General features: G+C 50.7%; 1 protein-coding gene across 3 annotated transcripts in view; it reads right to left on the reverse strand.

Annotated features, from left to right (window-relative positions):
* Positions 1-11,913, reverse strand: part of PSD2 (pleckstrin and Sec7 domain containing 2) — a 52,302-nt gene that overhangs the window by 18,012 nt on the left and 22,377 nt on the right. For 2 of the 3 annotated variants that reach the window (XM_017873920.1, XM_017873917.1), the window contains 2 exons: positions 8,792-8,904; positions 7,998-8,058 (listed from right to left, as the gene is read on the reverse strand). In XM_017873920.1, the coding sequence (XP_017729409.1) occupies positions 7,998-8,058; positions 8,792-8,904 (174 nt within the window). The remainder of the gene's footprint in view (positions 1-7,997; positions 8,059-8,791; positions 8,905-11,913) is intronic. The other variant, XM_017873919.1, reaches the window with a different exon arrangement.

Here is an 11,913-nt window from a genome sequence, read left to right on the forward strand (position 1 = left end):
AGAAAGAAAGAAAGAAAGAAAGAAAGAAAGAAAGAAAGAAAGAAAGAAAAGAGAAGGAAAGAAAGAGAAGAAAGAAAGAAAGAAAGAAAGAAAGAAAGAAAGAAAGAAAGAAAGAAAGAAAGAAAGAAAAAGAAAGAAAGAAAGAAAGAAAGAAAGAAAGAAAGAAAGAAAGAAAGAAAGAAAGAAAGAAAGAAAGAAAGAAAGAAAGAAAGAAAAGAAAGAAAAAATTAGCTGGGCATGGTGGCACATGCCTGTGGTCCCAGCTACTCAGGAAGCTGAGGTGCTTGAGCCCAGGAGGTTGAGGCTGCAGTGGGCCAGGATCACACCACTACACTTCAGCCTGGGTGACAGAGAGACCCTGTCTCAAAAGGAAAACAAAACAAAAACAAAACAACAACAACAACAACAAAAAACACTATCAAGAGATGAAAAGCAACCCACAGAGTGAGAAAAAAATATTTGTAAATCAAGTATCTACCAAGGGTCTAGTGTCTAGGATATATAAAGAACTCTAAGAATACAACAACAAAAGACAAACAACCTAATTTTAAAAGGAATGAAGGACCTGAATAGACATTTCTCCAAAGAAAATATACAAATGGCCAAAAAGTGCATGAAAAAAATGCTCAACATAACTAAACATTAGGGAAACACAAATCCAAACCACAATGAGATACCACTTCACATCCACTAGGATGGCTATCTTTTTTTTTTTTTTTAAAGAAAGAAAGAAAGAAAAGGGTTGGTGAGGATGTAAAGAAATTAGAACACCCCGGCACGTTGGTGGTAGAAATGTAAAATGGTTCAGCCACTATGGAAAATAGTTGGGCACTTCCTCAAAAAGTTAAATGTAGAATTATCCCATGACCCAGCAAGTCTATCCTAGGTATATATCCCTAAAATATGAAAACAGATATTCAGACAAAAACTTGTACACGAATGTTCACAGCAGTACTATTCACAATCACCGAAAGATGGAAACGACCCAAATATCCATCAAGAGATGAACAGATAAACAAAATGTGACATATCCATACAACGGAATATTATTAAGCCATGAAAAATGAACTACCAATACATGCTACGACATGAATGAACCTTGAAAACATGCTAAATGAAAGACGCCAGTCACAACAGGCCACATATTGTGTGATCCTACTCATATGAAATATCTACAATAGGCAAATTCACAGAGACAGAAAGCTAATTAGCATTAGCCAAGGGCCAGGTGGAGGAGGAAATGGGGTATGACTGCTGATGGGATGGGGTTTCCTTCTGGTGTGATGAAGATGTTCAGAAACTAGACAGTAGTGACGATTGCACGCCATTATGAATGTACTTAGTGCCACTAAATTGTAAGCTTTAAAATAGTTAAAATGGTAAGTTTCATAACAAGAAAATAAATCAGTAAGAACATACACGATTTTTACAACACATATAGGCACCTTATTGGCACATATAGAACATTATAACCAACAACCACAGAATATATTCTTTTCAAGTCCACATGAAACATTCACTAGAATTGATCTTTCTCAGGACCAAAAAGCAAGACTCATGCAAAGAAGTGAAATTATACTGGGTAAGTTATCTGCTTTAAAATATAATACTTAGAATGACAGTCAGGCAAAAAGACATGCACCCAGATCATCTGAAAGCCCAAGGGAGGTCCATGATTTGGGGCCTCTGAATTCCCAGTTCCACCCCTCCCTCCCACCCCATTTGGATCTACAGGGCTTCCCAGTCTTTCCTGAGCCCTTGGACTTCTTCCCACAGCCTCTGTCTCCGAGCAGAGGAAAGTCACAGCGGGTACAACCACCGCCCCATCCCAAGGCCTGGACCCTGGCACTCTAGGGCCAGGGCAACCATCTCCTCAAACTCATCTCCTTGCCCAGAGTAGAGGCTGGATGGGTATAGGGTGATGCCCAGGCCATCGTCCAGGTAGTAAAACTGTGTCACTGCCTTTGCCCCAGAGGAGCCAGGCCTTTTCCCACAAGTCTGACTTCCATGCACAGCCCTGAGGTCAGAACAATGCTAGCCTGTCTTTAAGGCTCATTCCAGAAGCAGGATGAGGTGGGCCAAACAGACGTCATCCTTCAGGAGGAGGGGAGGGGCTGACCAAAGGTCCTATGGGCAGAAAAACCCTTGCCACTATTTGCAAATCTAGGCTAAACCTTAATTATACTTGGTATTCCCTTAAGGTTATTGTGTGAGGCTCTGTCACCATCTGAGAATGGGCAGACCCCTGCAGACCTCAGGATAGCATCCAAACCCTGGCCTGTTCCTCCAGCCCTCCACCATCCAGCCCCAACGCACCTTGCCAGAAACTCCCACTGTTGCCACTCTTCAAGCAACACAAGGTTGGAGAGAAATTAAGCTACTCCTGAAAAACAACTAAACTTTGTTTCAGCTTGAGCTCTCCTGGAATGACTTCTCCCACCTACCCCTCCCTCTCTGTTTGCCTCAACCCTGGTGGTTCTCCCTCCCTTACCCCAGCCTTCAGTCCACTCACCAATGCCATAGGCTGTGCAACAAAAATGCCTCTGGAATTTCTCTCCTGGTCTCCATCTCCAATTCTAACCCACATTGCCATCTTTTCATGGCTGGAGCTTGCAAATCACCATTCCCTGACATCCCCCACGCAGTGCATCCTAGACTCATTTGCTGACCCGTCATCACCCATCATCACCAGCACTGGCATCATCTCCAAAATCCCCATTTCAAATACAACTCCTGACCCCCATCTCCTGCTCTTCCACCTCCCCCATTCTTTAAAACCCTCACTCCAACAACCCTTTGATCCTCTGTTGAGATCTGATACAGTTTGGCCCTGTGTCCCCACCCAAATCTCATCTTGAACTGTAATCCCCATATGTCAAGGGAGGAAGGTGATTGGATCATGGGGGTGGTTTCCCCCATGCTGTTCTCGTGATAGTGAGTGAGTTCTCAGGAGATCTGATGGTTTTATAAGTGTTTGGAAGTTCCTCCTACATTCTTCTCTCTCCTGCCACCTCATGAAGAAGATGTCTGCTTCCCCTTCCGCCATGATTGTAAGTTTCCTGAGGCCTCCCCAGCCATGTGGAACTGTGAGTCAATGAAGTCTCTTTCCTTTACAAATTACCCAGTCTCAAGGATGTTCTTTACAGCAGTGTGAAAATGGACTAATACAAGATCCAAAGGTCCTCACTTTCTTTTGTATCCAGTTTAGATTCCAGACCCCATTGGTAACCACTTCCCTGTAAACATCTCTCTTGCCCCTTTCTGCTTCTGTCATATTTGCCTAGAAAAAGCCCAGCACTGACTAAACCCAACTGATTTCCTATACTGTACCTGTATCCAAGTCCAACCAAATACACTTGCAGGACACACAGCTATGCTGGTCCTATTTTACGTCTATGACCACAGCCACATGGGCATGGAGACTCCTGACACTGCCACAGTTCCTGTGTTTGCTCTCCATCCTCCATTAACATGGCACGCTTTTCCTTTCCATTAAAAGCCTCAAAGTCCCTGTAGTAGACACTGTGGCTCACTCTCTCCAAAACCCCTTTCCCATTAGGTATCAGCAATGAGGTGTGGGTGGGGAAGAATGACCCCACCTTCTAGCCCTGGGCTAGGCCCTGGATCACCTCATTCCTCTTGCCACAGAGATTGATTTGGGTAACCTAGGCTTTTTCCAGTTGTCCCATGGTATTCCCTGGGCCAAAGAGACCAGTTCAGAAAATGGCATATGCCCCATTTGGGGCCAATGGTATTTTACAGCCACTTTCTGGGAGCTTCTGTGGTAGAAGCCCTCCTGACTCCAGCTCCTAAGAAGACACTTCAGATACCAACTCTCACCAGCAAGCAGAGAAGTGCGGCTGTGAGATCTGGAATTGCTGCATCTATCGGGCCTGCGTAGGGGAAGCCAGGCTTGGGATGAGGCTGACATCACTGTCAGAAGAAAATGACAAGAAATTAGATCACCTCTTAACTGGAGGCAAGGCTGAATCTAATCCACCCTGGACCCTGCCTGACTCTACACTTTTCAAACAGTAAGTAGCTGCCATTTTTAAAGCTAGTGGTGTTACATTTCTGTGACCTTAACTAAACCCATCCTGACTGGTCAGCCCCCATCCCATCTTCACTCTCAGCTCAGGACCTCATTTCATGCTTCGTGGTAGAAGTAGAAGCTGTCAGAAGCCCCTCATCTCCTCATCGCCAGAGCTACCAAGCCTACTGCAGCACCTCCACTTTCTGCCTCGCTTTCTTATGAACATGGGAGATGGGTCAACATTCCCCACTCCCATTTAAGGCCACTCCCCACCTGTGCTCTGCTTCTTATCTTGAGGGAAGCTTCCACTGTCCCTTCTCTCTCCTGCAGTGGCAGCGTCTTGTCTGCTGGGTTGATCCTGGTGGCACACGCACAAGGTTGGGCTGTTTTAACATCAGACTTGACTGCTGGCTCCTATCAGTACCCCACGCAAGGCCAAACATCTTAAGAGCTGTCTGTGGCCACCACACCCTAACCTCCTGAGCTCATCTCGCCCACTTCAACCTGGCATCTGTCCTCTCCACTCCACCTAAGGTGCTCTTATAAAGGCCTCCAATGACCTTGACCATCCCATCCATGACCGCTCCAATCCCAATGGTCACTCTCGTGCCATCACCTTACTTGACCTCATGGTAGCCTTTTCTACAGTTGGTCACTCACTCCCTTCTCCTCGAAATGCTGTCTTGTCTGGGCTTCAGAGATGCTACACACTCATGGGTTTCCTCCGACCTCCCTGGATGCGTTGCAGTCTCTCCCACTCCTCAGCCTTGCCTCTACATAACGCTGAGCCCCAGGACTTGGCCATCAGTGTGTTCTCTCTGCAGGGACATGGCAATCAGCCATTCCCATAGCTTTGAATTCTACCCCACCCCCATCTCTGTCCAGCCCATGTGTCTGCACCGGGCCCAGACTCATCCATGTCACCGCCTCCTTGGCCTCCTCTCACTGATGTCCAGAGGCATCTCAAACACAGTTCAAAAGTGGGACTCAAGTCCGCCTCTCCCACTCACTACCACCCCCACACAGAAGTTTCTTCCCCATCTCAGGAAATGGCACCCCCAGCTAGCCAGATCCCAAAGCCACCCTTGCTCCTCTCTTTCACTGACCAACCCCATCAGCAAGTCCTGTGAGACTCAGTCCTGAAAGGTCTCCCTCGTCAGTCCCTTCTATGCATGCTACCATCATCTCCCATCTGGACATAAACAAACACCTCTAAGGAAACAGTTCTGCAGCTCCTCAAAAAATTAAACACAGAACAACCAGACAGATGAACCAGCAAGCCCACTCCGAGGTAGAAACCCCAAAGAACTGAAAACAGGTGTTCAAACAAAAGCTTGTGCACGAATGTTCACAGCAGTGCTATTCCCAACAGCCACAAGACGAAAACCAGCCCTGCTGGCCCCATTGCCTGAAATGCACAGTCCCAGATCTTTCCATGGGTCGGCTTCCACTGATCCAGGTCTCTGCCCAAACCTTGCAGTCTTTCCCTGACCCCTAATCCGGACCCCATCATGCCTTCCTGTGTATGCCCTTCACAGAGCCAGCACAACTTGTAATCGCTTGTTCACTTCTGTGTTGCCCACTTCCTGTAACAGGTGGGGCTCCCTTTCCTGTCTTGTTCATGGAATACAGAAGGTGCTCAGAAGACAGGGTTGTTGTTGAGCCTCCAACCTCAAGGGTCCCAGCGCGCCTCCTACACAAAGCCTCCCCAGTTCCTCGACCAGACTGCACCCATCTCAGGGGCATGCCTATAGCCTGATACCCCTTTACTGCCTGCCGCTCTGACCAGAACTCTTTCTGTGGGCACTAGCAGGGCCCCTGTTCTCGAGATCCCCACAACCCACCAGGCCTCAGTCCCTACTTGATTAGTGACAGGGGGAGGGGAGGAGGCAAGGGGAAAAGTGCAAAGCGTCAGGTGCTCTGAAGAACTCCCAGTAACTGCAACCGCCAGGCCTTGCCCACGAGCTTTACTTCATATTCTTTATACACTGGCACTTTATCATGGGGAAACTGATGTGTAGTGAAGTAAATAACTTGCCTCAAGCCACACAGCCTTCGTGTGGAGCAACAGAGAACACAGCCTTGGAGCCCACGCTCCTAATCTCTGAGCAGGGCCACGCAAAGAGAGAGACGTCTCTACCAAAAATACAAAAACTTAGCCAGGTGTGGTGGCAGGTGCCTGTAGTCCCAGCTACTCAGGAGGCTGAGGCAGGAGAATGTGTTGAACCCGGGAGGTGGAGCTTGCAGTGAGCTGAGATCGCGCCACTGCACTCCAGCCTGGGTGACAGAGTGAGACTCCGTCTCAAAAAAAAAAAAAAAAAGAGAGAGAGAAGAAAGCCTCAGTGTCTGTCTGCTGCAAACATGAACAGTCTTTCCAGTCCACTTCTAATCTACGAAGTCCTGACGTTTCTCCTCAGCTGTGGCATCAATGTGGGACCAAGCCAGCTAAGGCCCACCAAGCTCCGGGGTGCTCTTGGCCCAGGGTTCACTACACAGTGGCTGCCGCCCTTCTTAGCAGCTCTTAGCCATAGGGAGGGGCAACCAGGGCTTGGCCCAGCAGAGACAGCCCTGAGATTGACCACAGGCCCAGCCAGGGGTGGGGACAGGGAGTGAGGGGCCTGTTGAGTGCTCCTTTTAAAGCAGGCTAGCAACACCTGCTCTCTGTCAATAAACAAAGGGCACAGTCTGGGGGAACAGCAGCAGGCTCATGGGCTTTGGCGCTCAGTGACATTCATGTGGAATGCGTCTTCTCTCTTGTTCCACACTCAGGTTGCAGACCCAGGTGGACTTGGCAAAAGCTGTCACATATTTGCTCTTCCTGACACAGGCACCGAGGTTCTAGCCCTCCCAGGCCAGGTGCCCCAGTGCACCCATGAGCTCAGGCTGCCAGCAGACTGGGCCTTCACAATCTCGCCTTCCAGCGGCCTGCAGGCTGGGTCTTCCAGCTTGCCCTTGGTTCAGTTTTCACAGTAATGAGGACTACTATTGTTCTTTTTATGTAACAAAATTCTACATCATAAAATCCCTACTAGGCGCCAGACCCAGCCCCTTGGTGCCATGTATATTACATCTCTCAGTCCTGCCCATGACACTGCAGGGAGATCATTATTCCCACCTCCTGGATGTGAAACCTGAGGCTCAGAGAGGGCCAGTGCTTGCCCAGGGTCACACAGCTACCACGTGGAGGCAAGAGTGGAATCTGAAGTTGGGTCTATCCCAGCTCTTTCTTTCACCGCCAAATCCCCTAGATTTCCTGGTTAACTCACTGACCTGTTGTCCCCATGAGTCACTGAGACATTCTCTACCTAGCAGGGGACTGTGACAACCCTGGGTGAACAATGATGGGGCAGTGATTGGGTGGAGCCAGATGGTGATGGGGGACACAGAAGGGCGACATGGTGATGGGGCCCTCAGCACACAGGGCATGCACACCACTAGCTACACTTACCACCTGCGAGGGCAAGAGAGCCCAGAGAGGGGTTCCGGAGCAGACAGAGGAAAGAAGAAGGAGTTATTGAGTCATGAGAAGCGCTGAGACAGCCTGGGGCCTGGACCAGACACAGTCTCACAGCCTCGGTGTTCACTGCTTGGCCTGGTCGGGGCTGGGGGGTTGGGAGGGGTTGCCCTGGGCATGGTATTTCAATGCAGCTGCATTCAGACTTGTGGGACAGGGGCAGAAAGGGCACATGATCTCTTAGCATGGACAAGGGGCACATATTTGTGGCTCATCTTAAATTCGCATGACCCAGCTGCTCTCACTGGCATACTTGGGGGTGGGGACTCAGGCAGATCACAGGTGGATGAAACTAGGGGGGGGCCAAATCTAGAAGCCAAGCTGCCCAACCCCCGGGCCTTCAAAAGGAAGCCTGGCCACTGAGTGAGAGGTCTCAAGAAGGGACTGGGATCAACACAAGGTGGGTCCCTGAGAGAACATGTGACACCCCCACCTCCACCTCCCCAACTCACGTGGCCGTGCAGGTCCGTGTTGAGCAGCATCAGGGCACAGGTGAGTGTGTGGATCCCATCTGAGTCAGAGACGTGGCACTCTCAGTGCGAGGATCCAACCTCTTCCCACCCCGTCTCCCGACGGAACCCACCAGGAGGCCTTGGACGCAGAGTGAGGCCAGCCGCCTGCCAAACTCACCTCAGGGGCCAGGGCCTGCATGATGCTCCTGGTCTGCCCCCATTGCAGGGCCCAAGTCACATGCCTGCCCCAGGAGCCTGACCACCCTGGACCCACTCTGGCCCGGACTTCTGCCTCCTGTGGCCAAATTCACCTTGAACCTCAGACCTAGGAATGGCTCTGAGACCCCAGCCCTGCCCCTGCATTGACCTGTGTCTCTCCCAATGATGAGCCTCGTCCCCCAGTTCCTGAGATGTGGGCCCATCTATTGGGCAAGTCCTGTCCCTAAGAGGACCCCAACCTGGACCCCCACCACACCGGGACAGCCACCACACCAACAGTCAGCACCATGACAGGGACCACAGAGAAGGGAGAGCCACAGAGCTGAATCCCGAGGCTGGAGGGACTTCCAGGCAGTGGGGAGGAGAACAGGCAAGACTGCGCTTTGCTCAGCAGGCAGACCGTGTGCCATAGCTTATTCAATTAGCATTCATTGAGCACCTACTGCATGCCAGAGAGGACAAACCATCTGGGCCTGGCAACAGGACCAAAGTGCCAGGTGGACCAGGGTGGGAGGGGGCCAGGGCCTGGCTGAGTGGGTGGGGAGGGTTGGGCAGAGTGGGTGGGGGCCATACCTTCTGAAGTGCTGTCATCAGGGTTGCACTGGCAGTACCGGCGGGAGAAGTGTGTGAGGACTCGCTCACGCTCTTGTGTCTCCCCCATCAGTGGGAAGGCCTTCAAGAATGTTCTGGAAGGCAATTCAAAGCTGCTGAGGGCAGTCTGAGTCCTCACCCAGGGTAAGACCACCCCCACACACACACCACACACCCACCCTAGGGGGCCAGGGCTCCGGTGCCCCATTCTCTGGGTCTGGACGCTCTCTCCAGCCCGGGAGGCCCTGGGCCCCAGGACAGCCACTCTGGAGTGCTGAGGCCAGGGGGCCTGGTAAACTTTAGAGTTTCAGTCCTCATCACCCTCCAGGGACCTTCTGGAAGTAGGCAGAGGACAGATGGTGAAGAACAAAGAAGCGCACTGCAGCACCTGCTCTTCTTCAGGGTGGACGCCCACTCCTTGCTCCTTCCCCTACAGCCAGGCCCTGTCCACGCCTGCCCTTCAGAATGCTCCTCCTCAGTCATCCTCCCTCTTTCATGTGCCACCAGCTGAACCCAGGCCTAACCCTGATCCCCCCACTCCTCCTCCACCCCAAGACTGAGTTGTCACCAAGTCCTGATGGTTTGTTCTTCAACCTCGACCTTAATCCTCCTCCTCTGCCACCACCCTTATCATGTGCCCAGGACAACGGGGCCACCCCTGCACCCACTACCTCCTCCCCGTAGACACCAAGTTGTCTTTCTAAATACCCACGCAGGCAGGACTTACTGCTGCTTAAAATCCATCACTGGGCCAGGTGCAGTGGCTCGCACCTATAATCCCAGCATTTTGGGAGGCTGAGGTGGGCAGATCACCCAAGGTCAGGAGTTCAAGACCAGCCTGGCCAACATGGTGAAACCCTGTCTCTACTAAAAATACAAAAATTAGCCAGGTATGCTGGCACGTGCCTGTAATCCAAGCTACTCAGGAGGTTGAGGAAAGAGAATCACTTGAACCCAGGAGGCAGAGGTTGCAGTGAGCCAAGGTCACGCCATTGCACTCCAGCCTGGGCAACAGAGTAAGATTCCATCTCAAAAAAAAAAAAAAACCTGTGATTCCTTGGCACCCTCAGAATAGCACCCAGGCTCCTCACATCATGGCCACATTCGCTGCCCAGACTACCCTCCTGTGCCTCTAACCTCACACCCACCTGCTACCTTCACACCCTGGACAGAACAGGCATTTCACTATTCAGTGCCTCAGAGCAGGCCAGGCCTCCGGGACACCCTTCCTTCCTCGGCTGGGCAGCTCTGAATCTCCCTCAAGGCCCAATTCAAAGGTCATTCCCTTGGGAAGGGAGATTGCAGGCTGAGGCCATTGGTGTCTCCATCAGTCTTGGGTTCAGGAGATGGTTTGTTCTTAATTTTGCTATAGTTGATTTCATTTTGGCCCAGAATGACTGCAATGCCCACTTTGTTTAACCCTCTCTCATGCCACCTCCTAAGGCACCCTGGGACCTGCAAGCCATGTCTTGGCCAGCCCTTACCCTCTGAGGCGCCTCAAGGCATCCAAAACTGCAGAGTACTCTCAAAATCCAATCCCAAGCAACCAACTGCTGCATAATAGCACTGCCCTGTCTGACAGCTCGCTGTCCTTCTCTCCCTATCTCTCTTGCTTCCTGTTCTCTTCTCCCATCTGTCCCCCAGCCTGGCCCCTCCCCTCTTCTCACATTCCTCCAGGACTTTCTCTAAACCTCCCCCATTCCAACCTTAGCCTGTTTTACCTATGAGCCATCCATCCCAGCTCCTACTCCCCAGCCCAAACTCCCCTTCCCTGGACACTCTGCCTCAAGCCCCAACCAAGTGCCACGACCACCAAACTCTTGGGCTGTCCCTAGGGGCAGCCCCACCACTGCCCACCCTCCCCCACATCTTGGCACCACCAGCCCTTTTACTCTACCCTCTGTGCAACTTCTCACACCGACCTTTCCCCTCTGCCCAACCTCATGCTTGTTCTCTCCCACCTGACCCTCTTCAGAAGCCTACATGCTTGCAGTGCCTGCACAATTGAGCCTCAGTATTGGGCTGGCATACAAGGCACTCAGTCCAGCACCTACACCTCTGATCATGAGCTGACCCCACTGAACAACTTCCCCAACCAATCTTCCTCATTCTACTGCAATCTTTACAACTCAGCTCAGGATACAGTAGCCTGCTAAACACCAACACTTCCACTGAAAACAATAAAAACCATGGGTTTTCTTAAGCTATTGGAAATATTGCTGAGGCAGCAAAGACCAAAAGGGCCAAGATTCTGGAGAGGAGAGAACTGCGGAAAGGTAGTTTGAGCTTCTGTGGCTGCTTTTTCCCTGGGGGAATTGCTGATTATGGGCACAGGCAAGAGGCAGGGCATTGGGTGGCTTCAAGAGGCTGGAGACTTCAGGGGCTGTAAACACATGGCCACTTTTCCCTTTGAGATAGTTGCTGAATTTCAGAGATATAAAAGATACAGGCCGGGCGCGGTGGCTCATGCCTGTAATCCCAGCACTTCGAGAGGCCGAGGCAGGCGGATCACGAGGTCAGGAGATCGAGACCATCCTGGCTAACATGGTGAAACCCTGGCTCTAATAAAAGTACAAAAAATTAGCCGGGCGTGGTGGCGGGCACCTATAGTCCCATCTACTCTGGAGGCTGAGGCAGGAGAAAGGTGTGAATCCAGGAGGCGGAGCTTGCAGTGAGTGGAGATCATGCCACTGCACTCCAGCCGGGGCAACAGAGCAAGACTCTGTCTCAAAAAAAAAGATATAAAAGGCAGGAAGCAAAAAGCCTAAGCAGAAATCCTCTGAGAAGTAGAGGGAATTTTTTTTTTATTGAAGAGGGGGAAGTGTTGTTGCACTGAGAAGACAAAATCAGGCTTCTGAGCCAAGAAAGAGGTTTGCCCAACTGAACACACAAGGCTCCCAGTAGAAAACTCTGAGGACCTCTACCCTATGATCAGAGCACACCCTGAGCCATAGCAAACTTCAGTGCAAGGATTAGGACTGCATCCCCACACACCTTCTAACTGCCTAGCAAAGGACAACGTAAACCCTCTCTGGAGGAATATAGAATAATCTAGAAGCACTACAATTCTTTTTTTTTTTTTTTTTTTTTTTTTTTTTTTTTTT

The sequence above is a fragment of the Rhinopithecus bieti genome, unplaced genomic scaffold (genome assembly GCF_001698545.2).
Source record: "Rhinopithecus bieti isolate Rb0 unplaced genomic scaffold, ASM169854v2 scaffold_8674, whole genome shotgun sequence".
Taxonomy (NCBI): Eukaryota; Metazoa; Chordata; class Mammalia; order Primates; family Cercopithecidae; genus Rhinopithecus; species Rhinopithecus bieti.